The 27,286-nt window shown below is 37.8% G+C and overlaps 1 protein-coding gene across 2 annotated transcripts in view; it reads left to right on the top strand.

Moving 5' to 3' along the window:
* The window catches only part of RSRC1 (arginine and serine rich coiled-coil 1), a 172,685-nt gene that overhangs the window by 83,788 nt on the left and 61,611 nt on the right, over nucleotides 1-27,286 (top strand). For both annotated transcript variants that reach the window (XM_069792859.1, XM_069792858.1), the window contains one exon: nucleotides 8,673-8,724. In XM_069792859.1, coding sequence (XP_069648960.1) covers nucleotides 8,673-8,724 — 52 coding nt within the window. The remainder of the gene's footprint in view (nucleotides 1-8,672; nucleotides 8,725-27,286) is intronic.

Below are 27,286 nucleotides of genomic sequence, written 5' to 3'. Positions count from 1 at the left end.
ATACATTATGTTTTACGGTCCTTTAGAGGAGCACTTGCTACAGCAATATGCAAAATGATTTGAATGCCGAATGAAAATCACTGACATATGTTTGAGCTATACATGGCTATTTGCCACAAACCTTGCCTTCTGCCTTTGATTTTGTTCCAGTAAGCCATTGTTACTTTTTCTCAAATTTTGATTCGGTAATAATCTAAAGTAAGATGCACTTTTTCCTGACCACCTTGTGTATAATGGCTCTCTGAAGATGCTCTGGAAACCCCTGTCTCTCGGAAGAAAAGCCTAGTTAAGTGGAGTGTATGTAAGAATCTGTGATTAAAGTTAACAAATCCAAATGCTTTAATGACCATTTATGTCCTGGATGATAGAAGGAAAAGGTTTTTCTGAATCCTATGCTTTCGAGATACGGCACATGTCAAAGTGTCTGTTATGTTTAGGGACAATATAATGTGTTTTCCCCTTTGATCTCAATTTTGTATGAAAATTCAGTTGGATGAAAAGCATGTAGTCAAAATACTCTTTTGTATTTTAACAGAAAATTCTAACGTTCCATTAAGTTGTTTAGCAGCTTTATAGCTGTGACTTTATAGTCATGCCAACAATTTTGTCTTTCCTCTCTGGGCTCTGAATTTTAATGATTGGGCCATATCATTGCCTTTTGTTATCTTTCCTTCCCAATTCTGATAAATCAGCAGTCTAGGAGGAGTAGGACTGAACAGGGCTGTCTGTGCAGCTTGGAAAAGTTTTCCGGACCTTTCTGTCAAGGTACAGCTATTTTCCTGGCTATGGCTGGGAGAGCCTTCTTCCATAAACAGATACCGCTTGATTATCTCTTTAGTGGGGTGTATGTGTCGCTAGTTAAGCTGTACTTCTCACTTCATCATTTGTCATATTTTTTCTGTGGCCTTTACATACATTAAAGGGAAAAACGGCTTTTCTGGCTCCTCTTTTATTTTTGGGGGGGTAATGATTGCCCTTTCCTAGTTAGTATGTTGCTGATGCTGGCTGCTTTGTTTTTTGTATGGAAATGCCAAAAGCATCTGTGTATTTGATGGACAGATATCACTATTATTCCATGCTTTACATGATTTTTCTCCACTATAATTCATGTATATCGTGCTTTGATAATTGTGTAGGTCTGACAACATTTAAGATCAACATTTTTGTTACGCTCCATTCTATTTCAACGCTGTACTGGAACATTGTAGTAATTTGCCTTAAACCATAGCTAGCATGTGTTGATGGGAGGTCCATAAAAAGCCTAAAGTTCTTGGCAAATGCAGTATGAACTGTTTCTTGGGGTTAAAATGTTTTCTGTTCCTGTTCAGGCTATTTATCGAATGTAAGAAAATGCTGGGGATTTTGCAATAAAAAAATATTCCTGCTTGTTAGTATCTATAGTTGTCTGCTGTGCTTCTTGGAGACTGTAAACAGCCTGACGATTCCTCAGATTTATTTTTTTTTTCCCTTTTCTTTCCCCAATTTCATCCTCCATAGTAGTAGTAGTGTAAAACTGCTGTGTCAATATAATGTAATTTTCGTGTGTTTCATTTTTAGCTGCTGAACACTTTCATACAGCTAATATGTCAGCTGGATAGTAGTAAAGACAAATTCTCATTTCTTCGTGGTATATAATAGAAAGATAGTTCTGGGCAGGAAGCAATCTGGGAAAAATCTTACTTGCTTGTAAAGTGAACAGAATCAGTGCCATCTCTTACTGGGTACTTTTTCCCAATTTATACATTACCACAGTTTCTCAAACGTTCATTCTTTTTAGAACAGGTAGATCTGTATTAGGTCAGGACACTGGTCCTACCATAGCCTATATCAGAGTGTATTACTGATTGATCGTATCAGCAAAGAAACACTGACTTAGACGTAAATATCGTTTTAACATCCAATCATTTAAGCTGATTTATGTCTGAAAATGTAGAAGTTTAATTCAAATAGTGCCAGATATGCTTATTATGATTCTCTGTTATTAAGTCATATTATGAATTCTTCTCTGGGAATTTTTTTGTGTTTAATGTGAAAAAATGTTCCTCTGTCAATTTTGAATTTGCCACGCTCAAATTCATTGTTTGCTCTGGCTCATGTAAGAAAAAGGTGATGATTACAAGTTCTCAATCTCCCTTTTTTTTGTTTTTTAATATTGTATGGTCCTGTGAGGTATTCTCTAATACAAATAAGTTCTTTATTTTCAGTTTCTTTGGTAATTTTCATGTTTTTTAATCTCCTAATGAGGAATAAATGACTGAAAAGGAATCCAACCATCCCTATGCTAAACAAACATGTCACATAATCTTTTCCATAATTTGATCAAACTCCATTTAAAAGATAGCTGGGGTTAGGGTTCTTTGTTGCTCTTTTTCTGTTGAGATAGATTTACTAGAATTGGGATGTATAATACTTCAGGTGACGGCAGGCCACTGACTTACAGAATATATTAAAATGAAATTACATATCTATCCCCTTTGTTTAATTTTTGTCATTTCTTCCTTGTCTTTTCTCATTACTGATATACATTGAGGTCTCCTTTTAGCTGTCCACAACGATGCTAAACTGTTTTTTCCTGAATTGATGCTGTTCTTTGAGAAGGCAGTAAGGTAGATGAGAAGTTCTCCCCAATGTGCATTACTCTGTATTTATCAGCATTACAATTTCTCCTGTTCTGTGCTCCTATTATCACTTGATCTGGTTAAATCTGTCAGTCTGCTGTACCCCTAAAACCTGTATTTACCTGTAAATTTGATGGAATGCCATCATTCAATGTCTTTCCCAGATCCCTAGTGCAGCTGTAAAACCAGTCTCCATTTTAATGTGGAACAGGTAGCGGTTCCTAATACCTGTGAGAAGTGGTCTGGGCTTGTTTTGTGCCTTGATTACTTCTTTTCTTTTCTTATGCGGGACTTTTTAATTCAAAGCTTTTGGCACGTCAATGACAACACCAGCTTGTCTTTCCAAGCTACTGTGTCAGTGTATTTGAGGAGGTTGAATAGACTCATGAGATGTGGTGGTTTTTTCACTGAAGACATCATTTAGACAATACATTAATGTGATCGCTTTTCCTTTTGCTCTGCGGAGCCTCTCCTTTATCCGTGTGCCCTCCATCCGCTTAACAGGAGGGCCGCTGCCGTTATCCCTGCAACACAGTTCTCCTCTTCATCCCAACTAACCACCACCTCACCTCACCTCCTGCCCTTCCCACCATCCGTGCGCGCAGCTGCCTACCAGCTGCCATCTAGAGTCTCAGACTATTAAGGATGTGCAGGTTTAAATGCAAGAAGACTGCACTTCCAGGCGTTTCCTGAATTGTGGGAAGAGTTGATTAGCTTCAATATTATTATTTTTTTTCCCCCCTGTTCAGTTCCTCTGGTTTTGAGTGAAAAGCAAGCCTGAGAAGAATGTACAAGCAGAATCACTTGATAAAGCCTCTAGAAGAGTCATGGTTGCAGTAACGCTGGGGAATTTCTCTTATCCTCTCAGCCTCACCAACTTTTCTTTTTCTGGAATTCACTGCAAACGAGATTTGCTTTAGGTTTCTGACCCGCTTTGGAAGTATTCCCAGTAGTTTTGGATAGCCGTTTCTTCAGACAACTAGAAAACTCATGTTTTGTTCTTTCTTTTTCTTGTTACACTTTTTTCTTAACCTTCTTTTGAGCTCATCAGGCATTGGGAAGGGTTAGATAAATGTCCCCAGGAAACTGATGATAGGCTGGAGTTAAAAGGGCAAGATGGATTTGAGCTTTCAAAATCATATATAAGGTTACTTAATTAGTGTTTATTTGCTGAGTCCTATGGGTATTGTTTTGATTTTGTTTTTTAAACTGGAATTTTACTGTATACATTTGCATCAAGAGCAATTTGAACCTGAGGAAATAACATCTTGCTGAGGAAATCTGTATTTGGCACAACTACAATTCATATTCTATTTTCAATTGCAATGTGTGGTTGTGCTAATATCATCCCTAAAATATGAGCAGGAGCATACTCTATTGCCACTGTTACAATGGTGTTTGGCCATGAGGCCGTGAGTTTTCTTCAGGAAGAAGCCTGGACACAAACCTTTTCTTCAGGGGCAGGGAGAGACATAACATTAAGACATTTCAACTGCTATGAGCAAACTAGCTTGCAAAGTTGGGAGATCTATAGCTTCATAGTTTTCTAATGTAATATACTGCCTGTAGGAAATTCTGGTTTTATTAGTAAGTGGAAAAACTTTTAAATTTTGAACTTGACTATTTTTGTTAAACAAATTTGATATCCTACATCCTCTTTGCAAGTAGAACATTAAATTATAATTTCAGGCAGCACGTGTATCTAAGACAGCTAAGGAATGTCGATCATGTTTGCTCTGGGAAGCATGGCACTTAGGGGCTGTCACTCATCTCTGTTGGTAGAGATGTAGAGGGCTTAAGGACTGCTATTTTTGTCTTTATCAAATGAGAAGATAAAACATTTGTGTAAAAAAACCTACAAAAACTGATCACTATCGCACTAAGGTTTGTTAGGCTTTTATAGAGATGTTCTAAGAGAGAGAAGTCTTGTAGTTAAATTATACCCAACCAATGTCATTAGTGACAAATAGGAGGAATTGAACGTGTCCAGTTTTAGCACGGACAATAAACACCAGTGACATATTCAAGATGAAAATTCCTTATTCATAAAAATTAGGTAAGAGAGCATTGCAACTCAAAATACTGCAGCATCATTAACTGCTTGAATCTTGTGATAATGTAATGTTTTCCAATGCTGACAAGAGCCACATGCACTACTTAACAATATTCACAGTCATTAGGTCAAACAGAAGTTTGGACTCTTTTTAAACTCAGTGTTCCTCAAATTTTTTCCTCAGTGTTCTCAAGTGTATTTTCACTTTAATATTATTTTTCAGTCAAAAATGTTTATCATGCCTCACAAGTAGCAGGAGGATTTTGAAAAATAAAATCTAGTAGCTGAATTGAAGTGTTTGTTTCAACCTGTTAATTAGTTTGGTAAAATTTAAAAGCTGAATCTCTCTTGCAGTTGACTATTTTGAAAGCAAAATATGACACTGATGGCATGTCTGAAGCTGCCCATCAAGCACATGACTTGCTTCCTGTAGCTGCTAGTGGCAAGCAACTTGTGTGTGGTTTTTTACATAATAAGCACCAAATTTAAAGTTATGAGACACTGGTTTTAGTGCAGTTTTATTAAATATATACTATTTATGAAAGCAGTGGCAATGTAATACAGCAGACATACTGTGAAGAAATACAAGTTAAGAAGGATGTGCCACATCTTCCTAAAAAAGCTTGCTTTAAAAATTGAATACATATAATCAAATTTTTGCTTGACATATTAATAACAATTACTAATCACATGGATATTTCTGTTTTATGGTATCCTATAGAGTACCATGGTTTTCTAAAGCATAATTCCAGTGTGTTACGACACACTTTTTGCTGTATGTAAAATTTGCTGTTAGGGATGCTTGACACACCTCGTGTCATTTTACGATGTACCTGTTAGGGAATTCCTTTCCTGCTTTTACAGGTAGTGGTCACCTTCATCAGCTGTTTCTATAAATCCTTGGTACTTTTTTTTTTTTTTACGCTGTTTTGAATTCTTTTCCTTCTGTGTTGTGTGACCGTAAGTAAAGTATGAGGGTTCATTTTGCAACTTGTGCTCGACATCACTCTGATAATGTTTCCTACTCCAATCATTTCACCATTTTTAAGTTTCCTGAGGGTCTTTCTGAAGTTTGTCACTTAATGGTTTTCTAAATCAATACTAACCTCCAGTAGTCAGTCTTTCTCACACATTGCTAACGGCTTGTTTGGGGGTCTAATTGTGATTTTCAGAAGAATTAATCTTTGTCCATTTTCTCAGAGCATTGGCCTCATCCACCAGTTGGGCAAATGTTTTCTGGAGCCCAGCTAGTAACCTTTATTTAAGAACCCTTTATCCATTCGTTGTTCAGGGCATATCGATTGATAATAGAAAGGCATCTATACGAAATTCTCCTGTGGGTATACCAACGTCCACGAAGCAATTGAGTATCAGTTAGCGCTAGGGCTGCGGTCAGGGCAAAGGGGAAGATGCCTGCAAAGCAATGGCGCGTGCAGTTTCCAATGGGATATTGCTAAGTAAAAGAAGAATTTTAGTGTAGCCTACCTTAGACCGACAAGACGCATTCATACCTGCATGAGAGGAGTGGGAAAAGAGCATTTTGAGCTGTGTGGAGCATTTCAGAGCAGGGGGGAGCGGTTGTGTCAGCATTGGTGGAGCTTCATGTTTAGTGCTGGAAGGCATCACCTGTACCGCTGCTCGCTGCTTTCCCTTCTCCTCCGTCTGGAGCCTGGTTTAATATTTGCTCTTTCAGGGAATTATTGTTGGTGTGGTGGTGTTAGATGTTGCCACTGTGGGCTCTGAATACGGTAATAACTGTCAGTGAAACATCTCTTTCTCCGGCCTATAGCACTAAACAGACTGTTTCGCTGTCAAAAAGAAGAGATCCTTTCATTTGAGAGATCTGTGTATTTTTTGTTAAGTATCTAACTGGATAACTGCTTTAAGAATAGAAAAACTGCATCTCTTAACACAACCAGTCCCACAGCATTTGAGACACACTCCAGTCTTACAGAAAAAAGCCGCTTTGGAAATGCGTCGGCTCGTGCTGCTGCCCGTGTTGGGCAGCCCATAGGAGCGAGTCGCAGCCTGGGGGGATGCTCGAGCAAACCGCTGAGGCTGTGGGGATGCACTTTGGCCCAGGCAGTGCTGTGCCCTTCATGCTGAGGGTGGTGGATCATTAAAGTCAATCAAACACTTTGTTACAGAATGGACAAGACGAATATAGGAAACTGATTTAATGTAATGTAAGCGTTACTGGATGCCAGAACCCAACCGATGGGTGGGGTTGCACAAAGACTTGCACTGTTCATGTGAAGACATGAGCGCAGGTAGTATTTTAGACCAAACACTTTTCCTTCTCTGCTAAATTGCACTGCAGTATTTTGCCATACTGAAGTAACCCTGGTGATTTTTTTTTTTTAAATCTAAAGTTGTCATAGGAATGGAAAAACCGCAAACCCAAGTACGGCTTTTCTGAAACTTAGTAAGTTGGGCAAGTTTGTTCTGGATGGAAAGCAGATCTTTTTCTTCCTCTCCTTTCTTTCTTCTAGTGATGTATTTAATATGCCAAAACATATTGTAATAATTAGTTCTTTGCAAGAGGAAGAAATTTGAAGATATTTTTACAATAAATTTCAAGATTTTTCTTGCTGCCACCAAGATTAGTGGTCAACTCTAATGGTAGCATTGGTATAGTAGTTATAACAATAAATTTTGCCCAATAATTTTGGGTTTGTGCAGACAGCTAGCAAAATTCTAAACTAAAAATATTAGACCTTTGTACAACTAAAATCTGGATCTTCATTTAAATTTCCTTTTTCAGTCTGCGGATTAACGTAACGTCTTTCATATTGCATGCTAATGAATGGAGCAGTCTGTAAATTCTTGTAGTAGAAATTGAATTGTTCTTTGTCATCAGTTAGCCTCTCTTAATAGGTACAGACATAACGTAAAACAAAGTGTTAATAAATAAATAAAAAGAAATAAACCCATAAAAATCAGAAAGTGGGGTTTTTATGAATCGTAGAAGGAGGCCATTTTATACAGATTATATTTTACAGTAACACGATATCAGTCCTGCTGTAAAAGTCTGTGTTCAAGCACAATGCAATCTGAGATGTCTCTGGTTGAGAGAGATTTTGAGAAAAGCAAATTCTCTTGCCCCACAGAGCATCATCGGTTGGGACATTCATAGCGAAGAGCTTTGCCCGATTACCTTGCTTAACATTTGTATGGCTAATGGGGTGAAACTGGAAGGGAGTACACTTAGACTGGTTATCAGAAGAAATGTTTTAGTAGCAATATCTGCCTAGAAGAGTTTTCAAAGCTGAACAATGACACCAAAAATTTCCATCATGTTTTGTTTTTAGTGCAGAGCAGAAACCTCCCAAACTTTTCAGATGCTTACAGAAATAATCAACTTCTGAACTCCGTGACAAATGTGGTTTGTGTATAAATTTAACTGTGAAAACATTTGAGTGGCTTCAAAATTAGAGGGATGGCAAGCACATTGGACACAGTAAAACATCACTTGGAATAATTAGCATAGTGGGTACACAGCCAACAATATGTTCCTCAACCCAACAGATGTGAAGAAATACCTTAAGGAGAGGAAAAAATCAAAACAGATAACAGAAGAAGTGTGAAAAGCTCACCATATTAATCATATTAAAACCAGATTTGGAGCATGCTTATGTAGCCACATATTTTTGTGTAATGGGGTCACCAAGGAGCTGGGACGGATTTGCTGTTGGAGGACTCGGGCAGGAGCTGGAGGTGGGCTTCAGCCTGGCCGTGGCGGTGGGTGCTCAGGCTGGTCAGGGTGCCACAGCGCTACCTAAATGGGACGGTATTTTCTGAAAATTTACCTGGTAGTTTCTAACTGAAATATGAGAGTAGTAGTTTCAGTCTGGAAGTTTCTTTGGATGGCGTGGAGGACTGAGTCTCTGGCGGAGGAGAGAGCTCCCCGTTGGTGGTGGCAGTGCCGTGGTTGGTAATGGGGGATCTTGCGTGTCGAATGTGCAAACAGTTATGAAGATTTATAAATCCTCTCTTTTCAGACTCCTGCTGAACAGGCCAAAGCAAGATTACAGCTGGTTCTTGAGGCAGCTGGTAAGTGTTGCTATTATAAGTAAAATTATATTCTTCTTATATTTAACTTCTGTAATATTAGATAGTAATTTTATCCTTTTCTGTTTGGCAAATGCTAAGTCTCTTTCTCCATAGCTCACTTCAATTTCTGGTTAAGATGAAACTGGTGTGCAGCATCATTGGCACTTTGTAAATCCCTGTAAGGAGATAAAAAAAGTAATTTTTTTTTGCTGTTGAGAACCAGCATTCAGACTTATTGCTGCTGCTGCTGAGACTTTACTCTCAAAAATTTGCTTTTGTTTCTTTATTTTTTAGCACTGAACTGAATTAGTGCATGTATATATCTATATTTATTTATTTGAAGTTGTAGCTGAAATATGTAGCAAGCTTTCCAAAAGGCTCAAATCAAGAGGCTGAGCTACATATTAGTTCTCTACAGAGAGAAACATTCCGATTTAGTCTGGCACTAGTAAGAAGGAAGGCAAGAGGCATATCTGGGTAACTATTTTTAATTTTGGATTAATTAACTATAATTTAAATAAAAATTGGAGAAATCCTGTAGTTTGATGGAAGGTCTAAAACTTTAAAGAAATTGTTGTCCTATTATACCACAGCTGAGAAGATCATTCCTTTCATCCTGCCTTTTTTGCCAGTGTTGTATTGAAGCCCATGTTAAAGCTCAGAGACATGGCTGTTCCCAGATGGGCAGGAGTTCCACTTCTCTGGTTTATTTTTGCTAATCTAATAGTGTTCAGTACGCAGCTTTGACACGCGCTTCCCAGGTTTTCCCCTGTGGAAGTTGCTGTGGATTCGACCTGTGGTGTAACTCAGACCAAGGTCCGTTTTGCTCCTTGCTGGGTTCGATGGAGGGGTTTGCGTCCTCTCTTCACCCGCTCTCCGAACAGTTATTTACAAGAGCTGCGTGCGTTTTGATGCACTTGCACTAAGATTGTGAAAACATTACTCGAGAACCTTCCACTGCAGTAGGGTTGTGGTAATAATAATAAATTTATAAATTAATAATGATCCTTTTATAGAACATTAGTGGATGTTCCTTAGGTACTTGCATTTGTCTTCAGATTATTAAAATAATGATTTAATGCTCTGAAGTGGTAGTCTGTGTTGAGGTTTGTAATCCTAATTAATTTCTGTATCTTATTTTAATTTTCCCATTAAAACTCTGTCAGTTTGTCACGCAAAAAGGATAGCTTTCTATGCCTCATACACGTTGTGATAAATACATATTTGTCTTTAGTTCAGCTTTCATCTCTCATATATGTATTTTTAACTTAAAAACAGCAATTTCCAAGAAACACCATTTTTTACTTTTTCCCCTTACGGAAACCTTCTGTTTTAAGGAATACCCATCTTTTCACATTGCTGATTTTTTTTTTCAAAAATGCACCTAGCCTTTTGTATTGTATAGCTTCAAATGCATTCATTGTTCTCCATAACTTTTAATAAATCTTTGAAGCATATAATTATAAAATAGATGTGACAGGACTGACCTAAAAAAGCACAATTTGTGTATACTACTCACATCTATCACACCTCATTTTTTAATTTAACACCTGGGAAATGTATAAAAGATATCTATGGGTTGTATATCATCATGACCTGGGTCCCAAAAATTTCCAAAAACATATAAGAGGTCTATGACATTGTTAAATTCAGATATTCACAATTGAAGTCTGAAACTTAGATTGAAGCTGCAAGCTGTTCATAAATAACTCCAGAGAGTTAATCTGTTTCTCTTACATCCAAAATACAGAAAGAAGTTCTTTCCTGGCTTTATTTAAGTCTTAGTAGTCTCAGGCATTTATGAGATCATCCCCCCACTTTCTTCCCCCAGTCCTGTATTCAGTCAATTAAATTGAATTTTTATTAAATTGGTGTGAGAGGAGTGTTGGAAATGTTAATAATGGTGTTTTGATATCTTCTTGTGTGTTTACTTATCGCAAAATCAGCACTTTTTTCACCTTTAAGTTTAAAAAAATGAAAAGACATCTATGTTAGACTGTTACTGAGCAGCTTTTCAAGGAGTTCACAATCAACAGGTTAATTGTTGTTGCTGTTGTAGCATGATGCTGTATGATATAATGGAATATAATGTAAATTTAAATCTGTACTTTCGTAGTGATGAACAAAGCTGTTTGCCTATGTAGCGCTCGATACAGTATCCACCTCAAACTTGTGAATTAACTTGTAGAGTATCTGGCTGTACACATTATAGGAATTGCTCCAGTCCCACTAAGTGGGGGGGGAAGAGCTGTGCTTTATTCAGAACGTATTATCTACATTTTAATGGTTGTTAATGACACTGTACTCCTCTATGGTTTGGACAAACAAAACAGTCTTACCTTCTGCAATGGCTCAAAATTGCCAACAAGTGTTGGTGAGGTGTGTGGGAAGGTCCCTTTGTCGTTCATCTCTATTGACATGCTCTTGTGTTGGCATTTCCATTCCCCTTTCCCTGACATTTCCATGCCATTAATATCCCATCTCCCATGATAATCTAACATTTTCTTATATTGTTTGTATTCAAATATATTTGCTCATTTCATTCGGAAGCTTACCATATCTTACTATACCTTGAAAGACTTAACCTAGAGAAAATTTACTTTTCTTACTTAGGAAATTTTTTGGTTCTTAATATACTGGAAATGCCTTTGGATAAACATAATGCAAATATAGCAAATGGTACCTAACTGTGTAAGGGGACAAACATTTATGTGCATAAACCGAAGCTAGTTTGTCTATAAAATACCAGTGGTTTTTGTAAGAGCAGTCTGACTTTAAATTGAAGCTGACAGTGGGTTTTGAAGTTTGCTTACGGCCTTTCCCAGCAGTACATTTATCTCCTACTTGAGTTTATAATCTGCTATTCGCCATAGCCTCATGATATTTTTAATTTATTTTCTTTATTTTACTCTCTATATTTCCCTTTTGTTTAGCCCTATCAAATGGTCTAAATTCCGATGTATATCTTTTGTCAGTGCTGCTACTGTAGATTAAAGCATTCTGTTGAAAAAGGGAAGCGAGACTGGGATGTAAGTTTGTTGTGTATGTGTGGAAAAATTGAGTGTGTGTGCTATTGGACATTCAATTTGAGAAAAGAAATTGCCTGTAAGTAATGATACAACTTTGCAACAAGTCCCGGCTGAAGTGGAGAAGTTAATTTTTATCACATTTGTCTGTGCTGGAAATGGTAATAGAATGTAGCTTTAATGACTTATATTGACTAATTAAACATAGCGCAGGAACGGTGGCAGGTTAACTGGCACTCTGCTGGGAATACTGCCCCGTCTACGCTGCCTGCGCTCTCCTCCAGCCTGTGTGTGAATATGAAAAGTCATGTTCGGGAGAAATTCTTTATCATTGATAACCGTTTCATTTGAAACTTCTCTCAGTACCTGGAACATATATAGAATTGAGGGAAAACTATTTGATATCAGGGCTTAAGTTCAGGTGCTTTCTTCAGATTGGGCACAGGAACAAATACATATTTGTATGCAATATACACACATATTTTTTAAGAGAAGGCATTTGGGCTGTTGCTTTATCAGAGAGCAGAATGTCTGAGGATATTTTGTTCAAATTTAAAAGCAGGAATTCCCAACCTTTCTCCAAGCATAGGAAACGTCAGTCCAAAAGCTGGCTGCACTCTGTTCATGTGCTTTAGGCTAGTAAAACAGCTAACCCTGCTTTCATGCCAAGTACCACATTCGCTACAGACAAGAGGCACTTTATAAGGGGTGTGATTTCCAAAAGAATTAAGGTACAAAAAGGTTTAGACAGTCCTTGTTTTGCTTTACTCTTCTGATGTTTCAGTGAAATATTTACATGTTAGAGTTGTCTTCTCAATCTGAAGGTGTTGGTGTGTGTGTGTCTCTTTTTTTTTTTTTTTTTTTTTTTGCTTCATGTCAACCTATTGACATGGAAATTATGTGGCTTTATCCCTGTGGCTTTTTAAAGCAAGAGAAAGTGGTATATTGAAATGCACTAGTTATGTTATGGATTTACAGAGTATAGGTTTGAAAGTGCTTTCAGTATGTCAACTTTTCCAAGTCCTGTTCTAGTACAATGACCATAGTTTTAAAAAGTTAATTACACATCATTGTGTTCCCCTCGCTCTTTGCTGCTTGCTTCATCACCAGACATGCTTGATTTTAGGGAAGGTAGGTCCAATGGCCAACTGATCAGCCTCAGCAGGAATTGTAGATATTTAGCATCTTGGGAAAATCTGCTTTTACTTAGATATTAATTTAGGGAATAACAGCCAATTTCTCTGAAAGACAAAAGATAGCAAATAGTAAACCAGACTCTCTTTAATTGGATTTTTTTTTTTTTTTTTTCTGGTGCATTTTGGGGATGGGAATTGTGACTTCTGGTCTCTCATTGTGGGAGAACTGGTAAAATAAAAAATATTCACCTGTATTTGTGAGGGGAGGAGGGGAAGATGGCCATGTTTATATTCAGGTGGTATAGCACTGTCAAGAAGTTTTGACTCCAAGTCCTTCATTCATGCCAACTTTGCTATGCACTTTGTGAAATAATTTTTTTCTTTGTTGTGTAGATTAATATCAGCATCTTTGTTCTCATTAAGCAGGGCAATACTTGAAGATACTGAAGCATCCACTTCAATTTTTAAGGCAACTATGTCTGATTTATAAAAACTGTCATTCAGTAGAAGTTGTTGGTCTCAGCTATAAATTTATATTTGCACGACTTTATTTCCTTCTTAATATTGAGATACAAGAAAGCCTTTTTAGCATCCTCTAACAATATCACAGCAACTTGCCATGTTTGAGCAGATGTTAAGCAGGCAATAGTTGAATGTTAATTTTGAGAGGGTGGTATGTTTAAGCCTATCTGAAGTATGTTGCATGTGGGCCTTCCAGACTTAGCTACAATGCTTTGTCTCTTGGGAGAATTTTAAAGCTAAACCTCTTTCTTTTTGTCACTCTATATGGACTCTCTCAAGTCAGTATAAAGCAGATCATCCCTGGGCTAAAGCTCTTCAGCTTTTGTTATTGGGCTCTGTAGACCTGTAATTAGGCCTCCTGGCAGGCCTTGCAGGCCAGTTAATGGTCATATGGAGTTTCTATGAGGCAGACTGGCTTTGTGTAAATCCTTCGTAGGGATACGTTTATGGGTCACTTCCTACCAGGACCGGGCTTTGTGCCGCTGCCCCACGGGCTGACAGGGAGCAGGTTCCCTTGACCATCGACAGCTCAGTTTGTGGCGCACAATCTACCCGGCTAATCCCCAGTGTAAACAGAGGATTTAGCTGAGCTTCTGTCACTTACAGTTGCCAAACCACTTGGGTGTCTGTGATTTCTTTCCCAGACTTCATTACCGAAAGACGGAGAAGCACAGAAGATTTGAGCCGGGGTTTTGTGTTAAACGTTTGCGCGCTCCTATCGCTAATTTTAAGGAAAAAGTTCGCTCTGCTTCAAATCCTGCCTTGCTAGAAGCCATAAGCTTGACAGAATACCTCAGAACTCTAAAGCTGGTTAATTTGTGCCGTAAATTGTTGTACGGCGCCCGTGTTTTCTCATAAAGATTAAAAAAGGATGAATATTCCAAACTGTAAATGTAGTGATATGAAATAGCATGTGGACGTTTCAAACTATCAATATTGCTGCCTTTACCAAAGTAGTCTGAATGTTTTTCTCTGATGATAAGCAGAAATTTCTTACTCTCCTTATAAAGACGATGACAAAAGGCAATTGATCTGGATTTTCAAAGGTCTAGAGTTGAAATAAGTGACTGATCTATTTTTGGAATCTGCATTTCAATCTATGGCTGAAAGAGCATTCAAGAATAGAGCATTTTTGTGCAAAGAATTCTTGACAGAGTTTATTTAAAGGAAACTTTAGAACTGACACGCTAATATGACATTAGCAATATGCGGTAAAAATTGATGAATACAAATCATAAGCATTTAAAATTTATCAGATCTGTTTGGCAGCAATTCTGGGTATTGGATATTTAACTCATTATCTTTGGATTATACTATCAAATTCCTCCCTTTAATTTTGTACCATGCATCTTTATTACATATTATGTATTCCTTAAAAAGAAAATTACTGAATCTAGCAAGTATTTTTGGCCTTAGCTGTTGTAAAAATGCAAGTGTCTTATAATACCTATTGCATTTTTTCAAATCTACCCATGGGGAGAAAAACCCTAATTTGCACTCGGTGCCTCATAAATAGATAGTCAAATATTCTCTACTTTCTGGTATCAAAATGGCTCATAACAGATGTGGCTGAAAGGACCACATACGTAGACTGTATGATTTTAGTCTGGTGGAACTAATAGGATCACTTGCTACTTCATAGATTCTTGCTTTTCTTTTACTTTAATAAAAACTGTTTAGTTAAATAGGATGGCCTCTATTTTGCTCTTTTCTAGCTATGCAAAGTAGTAAGGGAGGCAGGTGGCAACAAGTATGAGGAATTTCCTTTTATTGGTGCCTATTTTTGAATGCCCAATTTATAAAATGTTTATGGATTTCTCATTTTGATTATGGTTTTCTTACTTTTGATTTTGCTCTTTGTGTTCTTTCCACTGAAAACTTGATGGCCTTAGTTTGAATTTCTAATTATGCAAACAATTTTAGAAGGATGGGTAACGTGTTGGTTTACATGCAGAAAGGATGAAATAATCTGTAAAATATTTTACCTGTTTCGTGGGAATTTAAAAATAGCTTTTAAAATAATGCTTTCCCCAGAAATTGTAAGAAATTGAACTTATAACAAGCTTAAAAGTTGCTGAATATTGAAAAAGAGATTAATATACTTACTATGTGGGTATGCTCAGTTTGATTTAATATAAAATCCTTACTTCTATCAATTTCAAACAGTTGTTTTGAGTAGTGTCTATTGACACTTTGGATAATTGAATTTTACTTCATTTATATAAAAATCTCAGTTCTGTGAGCAAAGATGTCTTATTGAATTACCTTTTCTCTATATGACAACACGGATGTAGGCGCTAAAAATGTTTTTAAAAGTGTTTTGTGCAGCATTTCTTGAACCCCAAGCTAAGGAGAATTTGAATGGGTAAGAATCTGTTCCTGATGCAAACACCACCAAACAAGCAAGACCTGGGTACGTGTATGTGGGCGCGGGCAAGCGCGATGCCTGAGCACCCCAGGGTTCGGGTGGGACGTCCTCCCCGGACTCCAGCGCAGAGGGAGCCCAGGGACCTGGGCAGAGGATGCAAAGAGCTGCATCTAATTGCTGCATCTTTTAAATAGCTTGGCCCCATCCCACGGCAGGTAACTTGGTCACTTGTGCTGCTGCCAGCAAGCGTTTGTGGTTGACAACCTCCTGCTCCCTTGCTCTGAGAAGGCTTTCAAGCACAGGATCAGGACCTTGGGGGTTGTTATAATGCAGGCTACAAAACAGCATGTAGTAATTATTGAAGATTAAATTTGTATCATGCTCTTATACTGATGACAAGCTGTTAAAACATTACAAACAAAACAAAAAAAAGAAGTGGATTAAGAGAAGTTTTAGGTTGGACTTCATGAAACTCACTTTGCAAGGTTGTCCTGAAGAGGCCAGAAATTTTTTCATGTTTTCAGAAATAAATTGAGGAGAAACTGTCATTCCCATTGCTGCTGTGGTTTCAACTACAAGCATTAATTGTTTGTAGCCCCAAGAAATTGCCATTTATGATTTTTCTTGCTTAATGCCTTTGTCGTTGCAATACTCTTCCTGTTTTGTATCTTCACTTTATGCCTGAGGTTTGGTCAGGAGTAGAAGGTTTTGCTGTTTTGCCTCTCTATTCCTCATGTGAGCAAGTGATACAGAAAACTTGAGAATGAGACTGACAACTTGAGAGAGAAATGAAGGGGAAGGTGGGTGGAGAAAAGATAAAACAGTTGTTCTGAAAATGTGGATGTGAGGCATAGCTATCGCAATACACCCTCAATGATAGCTTTTTTCAAATACTAAGGTAATTATCTATTTATTTGCACATGTTAGCATTAAGAATTGACTGGTACAGGGATGGGCAACCACAGACACAGGTGTAGTGTTTGGCACTGTCCTGGTTTTGGCTGGGACAGAGTTAATTTTCTTCTTAGTAGCTGGTATAGTGTTGTGTTTTGGCTTTAGGATGAGAAGAATGTTGATAAAACACTGATGGTTTCAGTTGTAGCGAAGTAGTGTTTGTACCAAGCCAAGGAGTTTTCAGCTTCTGATGCCCAGCCAGCAAGAAGGCTGGAGGGGCACGAGAAGTTGGGAGGGGGGACAGCCGGGACAGCTGACCCAAACTGGCCAAAGGGGTATTCCATACCATGTGACGTCATGCCCAGTATATAAACTGGGGGGAGTGGGGCTGGGAGAGATTGCCACTTGGGAACTAACTGGGCATCGGTCTGCGAGTGGTGAGCAATTGCATTGTGCATCACTTGGTTTGTATATTCCAATCCTTTTATTATTATTATTGTCATTCTATTATTGTTATTATTATCATTATTAGTTTCTTCCTTTCTGTTTTATTAAACTGGTCTTATCTCAACCCACGAGTTTTACCTTTTTCCTTCCGATTCTCTCCCCCACCCCACTGGGTGGGGAGGGGGGAAGTGAGTGAGCGGCTGCGTGGTGCTTAGTTGCTGGCTGGGGTTAAACCACGATAGGCACTGATCAAGATTTGGGCTGGCAGTAGTGACTAACGCTTTGGTTAAATGTCGTTTGTACTAAACAGAGAGGTTATTTGTCATTGGTTAATATAGGAAATAAATAAATGTGTGAAACAGTAGTGTCTTGCATTTGTGAATTGCAAAAAACTAATGCAACGAGTTAGATTCCTCCCATCTGCAGCCTCTCTAACTGACATGCAGGCATACATGGTGATCCTTTCACGCATACCAATTAGGATGCAAAGAGATAACGATCAAGTTCCTTGGATTCCTACTTTTATGACTACTCTTGAATGACTGAGTAACAACAGTTTATTGCTTTTATCCAGCTGTATCTGACCTGGGTGATGTTTTCTCCCACTGGTCTGAAAGAGAGACTGAACACGCTGTTTATTGGTACCCAAAGTACCAAATCTGAATTATGTTCATCAGCCTAATGTCTTATTTTGTCTGTCTGCCCAAACACTTAGAGCCAACCAGTAGAGGCTTTGGTAGGAGGTCTGAATATTCCCCCCACTTCTCTTGGTTCATTATTGGAGATAAACGGAAGAAACCACATCTGTGGATTTCATTAACTGTTTTACTTTCTTTTGTGTCGCTCCATTAACCCCCCAAGTGAAACTGAAGTCCCTCAGAAGTACTTTTCTGCCAGAAGATCATGCAGAAACTTAAGGAAGAACTTCACACAGAAGTTCATAGGGCATTTTATTCTTCTTCAGTGAATACGTATTTTCAACAATTTGTTCTACAGTGAATTATTTCTTTTTTTTTTTTCTTCTTTCCTGGAGTTCCTAAAAATAGCTGATGCCATGGAATTCCTTTGGACATTGTTCAACAACAACAACAAAAAGTTATCATCTTGTTGTTATAGTCACAAATTATTGCTTGGAAGTGTTTAACACGATCTTAAATCCAGCTTCTCGTAGGCAGGCAAGAACCTTGATTTCTGTTGCATCCAGATTTTGGAGAGGGCATCAGGTGCTTAAGGCAATCCAAAAGTCTTCTGAGTGTCTTTTTAGGCTCTTCCTTCTACAGGATCACTATAAATAAAACTGCAGTTTCATCCACTAAAATTAATCCAAAAATTCTGCATCTTTTCCCAAGAATTTTGTGTGCTCGTTAGTATGTTTACATACCTGAATTTCCCATTCGCAGACTTTTTTTACCCAGCCTCGTTCTAGTTTTTTTAAGCTTTGTACTAGCGAGATCACAACAAATACAGGTGTTCTTTAGTAGAGAAAATGGTCTTGATTTTTTTTTTTCCTTATATTCCAGGAGTCTAGACATGAATAGAAGATTTAATTTTCAAGAATATGATTTGCATAATATATAGACTAATGAAAGACTACAGTTTGAAAAAATTGATGAATGGTCCTGGTCTCTATTTTGATAATTAAGCTTTATGGTTATTTCGTAACAAAGCGTTTGATGTCTGAAGAATTCATAGAAGATATCTCGCTGTAAGAAGAGGAAGGGTGGTGGTTCTTTCAGCATCTATAAAACTGCAAACCCTGGTGGGAATTTTGATTTGTAGTGAGTTTGCACCAGTCTGTGAAGTTTGTTATTGTTCCCTGTCTCGGTTCTTTCAAACGTAAGTGAGCTGGAATTACACTTCTGAAATGTCTCCCAAATCATCCAAGTAGGCTGTGCAGTCCGATTTCTCTCTGCTGCCATCTGACGTACTGAATGCTCTGTCTGTCTTGAGTTGTGGAGTAAAAGGTTGTGTGGCTTTCCATAGCTCCAGAAAAGGGTGACCTTCTCTGAACTTCAGGGCTTTCAGTGAGCTCATCCTTTCCATAAGGATCTGAACATTTATTCTTCCATCTATAATCCTGTCCCTGTACTCTACAGATTAGTTCACAACTCTTGGTGAAATGCTTAATTTTTTTGTTTTCATCTGCTCAGTTCTGCTCAGACAGTATCACTGTGGCAGATGCACATCCTCAGCTTGGGAAATCTTAGATTTCCCAAGATTTTCATAGTGTATCCTTCTGCTGTAGGTACATATTTGAAGGTGGAAGATTTCATCCTATTCTTGAAAACTAGCTAATTTAGGAAACTCATCTAATTATGGAGTTAGTGAACCCAGTTTCTAGGTCAACTGCTGATTCCTACTCAGCAGATTTCTGTGTCAAAAACCATTTAGTTGATGACATCGGCAGAAAGAACACTTTTGAACAGACTCTGAGCGATATAAGAATTAAATTATTAAAAAAAAAACTAAGAAAATGTATATTGGAATAAATTTATGGTAGCTAATTTTTATATTGTGTGTTTTATGAGAATTGCAGGTATTTTAAGACTGAATTTCAGAAAGATGCAGAAAGTAGTTGAACTCATCTGGATCGTCTACACCAATGAGCTCCATAGCCATGCACAAGTGCTTATACAGCTGGAAGTTAAATACATTTCTTCATACATTACTTGCTCCTAATTTGTTGGCAAAGCTACATAATCTCATTAGAGTACTAAAAAAATAGTACTTTCTGCATGCAAAGCGACAACTATATAAAAAAGAGTCATTACTCCAAGTAATTACTTTTTTAACATATTAATGGTCTTGTCCTTACAGAGTATGTGATTTTGAAGTGCAGCTGTTTTGTGTCATTGGTGAGCAAAGTAAACACTTGATTAATCAATAATTACTTCAATAATTAATTCAACTTCATTTTCATGATTGCTGAAAAAATGCAGAATTTTAATTAAATGAATTTGGGTGGAGAATAAAATGTGTTTGAAACAGAATAATTCACTTTTGCAATTTGTAATACCATTGTATTGGTGTCTAAAAGCCATTCACTTCATGAACCTCTTTTAGGCTCTTACAAGAGATTAAAAATAAATAATGCTTTGAACCATTTTTGTAGAATGTATATTTTTTTCTATTTTAAGAAGCCAATCAGTAGTTGCTAATGTGGGGATGCCATAATGTAAAAGAGAGCCTATAAGTAGACTTTACAGTAACTTTATTAGTTAATGAACATTTATTGCCTTTAGAAATTATTCTGAAGCTTTTAGAATTTTTTTTTTCTTAGATTTTTTTATCTGAGACCTGTTTTTCGTGCTATGGAGAAACAAAAGTATCTCAGGTTTACATTATAACTAATGGGTTTTCAGTAATATTGTAGCATATGGTATACATGATTTTGATGCAAATATGTGTGCTAATTATGTGCAGATGAATCTTTCAGTCCTGCTATTGATCTTAAGTCAAAGACAATTTTTCAGTTAGCTTAAGTTTTATATCAATTCATATTTAGCAACTTTGCCCAGTAATTTAATTATATCCTGTTTTGGCTGCGGAAACCATATGTGGTTGTGTGGCTAGTTTCTGTTTAAGCATGCCTTTTGGGAAATGTTGTCTTAATACCAATAGCAAAATATTTATTTCTCGTATTTTACCCGATCTGTCATGCCATCTTCTCTGTATAGGTGCCTGCTTTGGTCTGTGGTCATTAAAGCATTAGCCAGAATGTGTGCCCCTAAGATACGCTGTGACAGTATACCTTGTAAATCTTTGGATGTTTACCACCCTTCAGTTTAGGTTTTCTACAAGTGAAACTGGAGAGCGTTTGGCTGGATTTTATAGCATGGATACCCAGAAGAGGGCTTTAAAGTGCTTGATACCCTCAGCAGCACTGGCTCTGGCTGGTGGACATGAATTGCGTGTTTAAATGTTTAGGGCATCTCCGTCTAATTTCCAGATGTAGAGCGTGCCTGAATGTCTCACTCAGCTTGCTGAAGGGAGAAGTAAGTGGAAAAGAAAGAAAATGTCCTTGCTCCTTCTCACTGCCGTGATGGTGCATGCTGCAAGTTTTCGAGTGCAGAGGTCACTATAGGAGACCTTGCTCATGCTCCAGCTGGTAGGCATTGCCGAGGCACCTGTAATTTAATAGATAAATACTCCCTGTCTATCAGTGGATTTTAGATCACAGTGCCCTTTTGAGGTAGAGCAAAGGTTTCAGGGAGTTTCAATGACTTGCCAACAGTCAGGGGTAGTCTGTGACGGAGCAAGAATGAAGCCCGTGTGCCAGAACTTGGTCTCATGTGTGACCGTGTCATCCTTATTTCCTCCTGAGCTCCAGACTGAGATTAGAAATGTAATTAGTAATCGGTGCCCTATCTGCTGTTATTTTTCAACTGGGAGAGAACTTCAGGGTTGTCCGGAAATACGCGTTACTGCGTGTGAAGCAAAGGTACCTGAACTGCAGATATAGAATTAACTATCATTATTGTATTCAAGTGTATGCTCACAGAAGAAGGCAGACTTTTAATCAAGGATAGGTATTTCTGTTTCTGTCATTGCTACTGCACAAAATGCCCTAAGTTTCAGAGCCAGATATTGCTGGAGTTAATATTGATGCTGTACAGCGCAGCCCATTCTGTCATGGAGCAGAGGAACACGAAGGCATCTCCACCAAGAGATGGTCTTTCGGGTTTTGGAATCTGCATCTCCCCGTACTGGTCGTCAGAGAAAATCCTCCTCTCGTACCACTCCTCAGTGGATGTGAGGTGCAGTTAGGAGCGGTGCTGGAAAGTTGGTGTGCTTGCAAGGGTCTGCACGCGGTGGTTCAAACCAGGACACAAGTGCAGCCCTAAGGGTCCAGGGACTGGCCTGAGCTCATCCTTGCGTGCGAGGCTGAAGGTGGTGGGCAGCGGGCAGCTCAAACTGGACGTGGTGTCCGTGACGGCGTTGGTGACGGCTCCTCCTGAAAACGGCCCCAAGTCTCGCGAACAAACTTTGAAAAACTTCGTTGTTCTTCTGCACGGTAACAAAGTGCAGAATTATTCCTGAATGCTAATGGCATGCAGCAATACAGGCTGGGTTTAAAAATCTTAAAGCCTGGAAAAATACAGCACAAATTTGTGAATCTTGATATACACAGGTCCACGGGCCCTTTTTCCTCGTAGTTCCCTGTCAATTCTGCTAAGCTCACTTGCCTACTTGTTGAAGATATTAAATTGCATCATTTTCTTGAAATATTTCACAGCAAGTGGAAATCAAAACCTGCCATTTTTGTGCTTTTCACATTTATCCTTTCAGGAAAACCTGAAATACAAGCACGTTACTCTGACTTCAGAGTACAGTTGTCCAGCACCTGAAGATCTTGTTTTGTGCCTACACGATCTTCTTGTAAATCATCTATATTAATTTTTTCACTTGAACCAAGAGCAGTATTTCATGTGGGTAATAAAATTCTTGTTTTACAGTTATTGAAAGAATATTTATCACAACTTTATTAAATATGGAGAACTAAGTGTGCCATTTTCTCCAAGTGGTTTCGTTTGCTCATGTTTTCTTTGTTGACCCAAATGAATGAAATTAGAACAAACAATCTCTGAGTCATTTGTAATCAAGAGCTGATTAATGGAGTTTGGTTTCATAGCCATTATTCATTCAAGAACACCTGATATCTTTCCCATAAACAAATTGTGTTTGTCCAAATTAAGAAATTAAATGAAGCATTTGATGAGTTTATGATTGACCCTTCTAACTCTGAGCCCATTAGTCAATGTCGTTATCATACAAAACTGCTTGACTAATGTGCTGTCTGAAGAAGCATGTGGATTTATTATGATTTCTGATTAATGCATGCTGCAAGCCAAACTACTAGATTGTAATAATTTTTTGATTTTCATTTTAGCAGTCGCTGAAGATTTTCATCTGTGATGAAATGCATTCGTGTCCCATTAGATTTAGAGATGATAATGAGGTGTCGACTGAATAAATCTTAAAATATAGTGGTGGATGTTTAGCAAAGATTTCGCCCCCCCAGTGGTGCAGTTGTGTTAGGCTTCTTGTAAGGATGACTGCCTATCATTTCATAGGAACTTATGCGTGACTTCAGAGAAATTCTCATACTTATGAGACTGCCAGTAAGAATTTCTATAAAAATAGGCATTATTGTTTTTCCTTTGTATTGTTCATACTTCTTTGTTTTATGAAATTTTAGTATCTGTATTTAAAAAAAAGAGGGGAGTGTTTGTTTACTATGGTTATTTTGCCAGGATTTTATATGGCAATATTTTCTGTCTACAAGAATGCTCTTGAAAAGCAGACTTGAAGATAAACTTCTGTAATAAGAAGATGGCTTTATCTTTTAAAATGCTATAAATACTATTATTTTGAGAGGGTTTTTTCAGTTTTAGGTAGCTAAAACAATTTTTTTTTTTTTTGTTAAATTTCCTCTTTAAAATTTAATTAATACGGGCTCTGTACAAAAGGGTAGATCAAGTATTCCCTTCATTTCTTGGAAAACAGATCTATTCAACAGTTCATGCTTTCTCAGTATTTTGAGAAACTGTTGTTTTTGAAAATGTGACATTATGAAAATGCACTCTTTGGAAACAAAATTGTTTTCTCTTCTCACCAAGACAATTTTTTTTTCCCTGAGGTGTAAAAAGCATACATGTTGTATGTCTATTTAAAATGATAATGGTCTTTCTGGATCATTTGGCTATTTGCAGTACAAGCAGGAACTTTATCTGATGTTCTACTTCTTTGTTTCTAGGCCACTGTTCTATATTACTTCATTGGGGGGTTGGGGGAGGGAAGTCGTGCTCTATGTTCTTCACAATTCACAGCTAACGCTACTTGCATTCATTTGATGCTGCTACCTGTAGATACCAGAACTTATTTATGGTTTTAATTTTAAATGGAAAAGCATGCAAATGTACTTGGAGAAAAATATAAAAATGTGTCAGAGGTGTAGAGAAAAGAAAAAAAAGGCATAAAGATTGTTTTCGCAGAAGAAATAATATGGCCCTTTCTTTAGACAAGTGAAGTTGCTTCCATGAGTGCCAAATCAGGCAGTAATATGCCTAATCATACCAAACTGATAATAGGCATTAGAACCAGAACAAACTTAGAACAGGGTGGGAGGGTTGCTATGTTTTTTTGTCTGTGTCAGCACATTGCCCATCCTGGCAATGAAACACGCTTTTACCCTCTAACAGCATCCTCCTTAACTCATTCAAAAGAATTGTTTCAAAGACTGAATACAGCTCCAGTCTCTCAGCTACTTCAAGTAGTATATTATATGTATTAATAATTTTATCTAAAGACAAATGAGTAATTTCCCTTTGAAAAAAGTACCTGCTAGCTAGACGCCTCACATGGTCTCTACTCTGAGAGCTTTGCATAATAACAATTGAGGAGGGCATTCAGAGAGTTTATTGAAAAAAAATAATCTCCCAAATATGTGATGAATAAACTTACACTAACTGCCTAGAGCTATATTTGCCTGTAGCATTTAAAACTCCTAATTCCTTGGCTGGTGTTTAGCTGTGTAGGGAGACCTGAACAAGCACCAGCAATCTTCTTTTGATCCTAAACCAAAGAGTGTGAAAGGGAGAGAGGGACTGAGCTGTGAGTTAAAACATCACCCTGCATGCTTTTTAAGAACAGTTAAATGATAAAATGGTAGAGATAGTGTTTATTTTTCACTTGAACAGTCTATTGGCAGATATAAACCGTATATATATATATGTATACGCAGGGATGCGTACGTATTTCTCTAGCCTTTTTTAAAATGAAAAGCTAGACTTTCGTTTAGCACTCTTCCAAATGCGAATCAATATGCAAAAGCAAGGAAAGTTCATGCTGAATTAAATCTGCAGACAATGATTTCAGCTATGTTGCCACAAGCTTGTTAAAGAATTCCACTGTGATACATGGGAAAGGGCAAAATGGTGTCTTTAATAAAAGGTAAGAGTAATGAAAACTTGTGTCCTTTGCCATATCACTTGTATTGATTACCCTAGCAAGAAAAAAAAAAAGTAGCATTTCAAAACACAGCTAATGTGAACAATCAAATGGTATGCTTTTATATCAGATCCTCCCTTTAATTCCATTTCTATTGCTCTTCTCTATGGCTACAGTGTAATTTATTATTTAAGATTTCTGGGCAGGGTTCTTTGTTTAAGCCATCATGTATCCCTTTATGTTGTTAAAATACCCAGTGAAACAATTTAATCAGAGTATTGTCTTAAAGGTTTTGAGCATTTTATGCTGTTGATCTTGAGCCCTTGGAGAGTCTTCTCTGAAAAATGTTAATGATTTTATAATGGTGAGCCTCTTTGAGCAAGATGAAATCGTGATTCCATTGCTATCAACTCAAGGCGAGAAAACGTGAAGGGAAGACTCCGTCATGGATTTCTCAGTTCTTTAGGAAGCAAGGGTTATTCACATTTACATTGTAAAAGAACAAGTACTTGAAACCCTGAGCTGGTCCTACATGAGCTGAGCAGGCGAGTGCAGAGCTCTATAGGAATGGAGCTGTGGTCAGGCTGAGGGTCGTTAACTATAGTCAGTAGAGATTAAAGAGAGTGTCAGTTATGTTGTCATGTATTTATACAACACTGAAGCAGAGGGGGAAGGCAGCAATGTCTATATTTGCTTATGTTATCAAGGTTTTTAATAGAAAGAACTTGCACTGAAAACTGATAATAGTTGAACCTCTGCCTAGCAGCTTATTTCAATGAAAATGCTGTGCTATAAATGGTATTCTTAGCAGTGTTCCTACTAATTAGTGTGAAAATATGAAATATGAGCCGTTGCTTTTTGGAAATAAGCAGCAGAATTTCATCCTGGAAATTGTTTCTGTTCTTCTCGTTCACATTGATGTACCCACCTGCAGCTCTGGTTTTGGCTCCTGTATATTCCTAACTTGCAGTAACACTTTGTATTCAGATTTTCTGGTCTGAAGTGTGGGTAAAACTAAGGGGGGAAAGGAACTACCCTGTGGAAGAGTGAAAGAGTACAAAGCAGCTAAAAGTTACATTAAGGGGCAGACGTGGAGGGAGGGAAAGGTTAGGGGAACCACAAGCAGCAGAGTAAGAGAAAGGCAGAGAGGAAGAGCAAACATTTAGAAAACGGTCGGTGCTGCTCACATGAGTACTTGATCAGGACAAATGGGTGCAAAATTGGAGTATGCAGATCAACAAGAATTAGTGTCCACACTAACAGTTTTATATTGTATTCTGACCAATGGTTTGTCTTAATGTACACCTAATTTTACACGGTCTAGATCTCACACTTTAAGAATTTCACTCGAGCAGAGAACAGGCTGGGAAGCCTTTGAGAGAAATCCCCCTTCCTTGCAGCTGTTGTGCCCAGCCTGGCCCAGTTTGATTAAACCCTACAGAAAGTTCAGCTTTATTTTTCAATTCTGGGCTTAAGCCTCCTCAGAGAAGAAGTCTGAGGGAATTTAGCTACAGTGGTTTGATCTCTTTTTCATAGGGTAACAGCTTGAGCAAAATTAGGCATCATTTCATGGGAACATGTTGCATCTCAGGTGCTTTTGCAAATGCGGGGGGCTGTAGAGCTTCTTAAAGAGAAGATCCCCAGCATGTTTTGCATAGAGGAAACATCTGTCCTTGTCCCTATCTTCAGAAACGGTTACCTGTAGATAATTTACCTCCCTCAAAGCAAAACAGAATAAACAAAACTCAGAAAAATCAACTGAAGCACACCTATGCATGTAAAATCTTCTCCCAAACAGTCAGTTCAGTGACGTTGCAATAAACAGGTTCTAATAGTTGAATTATCCTATTAAGACGTCGTGCTGTCATCATCCTACATTATATAAAGTTGTTCGTCCTGAGCTATATTATAGAACTGCAATTATTCCCTGTGGGTGGTAGTCAAATTATTTTCCATGAAACATAAATTTAACCAGAATCTTTATTTACTTACTGTGTAGGGAATCCTGCAGTACTTCCATTTCATGTGGCTTCCTTTTTTTCTTGCCTACTTCTCTGAAACTCCTGCTTTTGTCAAAATCTATCACAAATGTTTCAAAACTGGTTGTACTAGATCTGCTGAAGCTGATGGTGTAGCATCCTCTGCTCCTGAAGAAAACCTGAAAATCAGTTGTCTTTAAATGTTACACACCTGGCAAAGGAAATCTCTAGACTTCAGGG

The sequence above is a fragment of the Haliaeetus albicilla genome, chromosome 9 (genome assembly GCF_947461875.1).
Source record: "Haliaeetus albicilla chromosome 9, bHalAlb1.1, whole genome shotgun sequence".
In the NCBI taxonomy this organism is placed as follows: domain Eukaryota; kingdom Metazoa; phylum Chordata; class Aves; order Accipitriformes; family Accipitridae; genus Haliaeetus; species Haliaeetus albicilla.
Note: the sequence above shows the minus strand (reverse complement) of the source record. Positions and strands in the feature narration are given on the sequence as shown.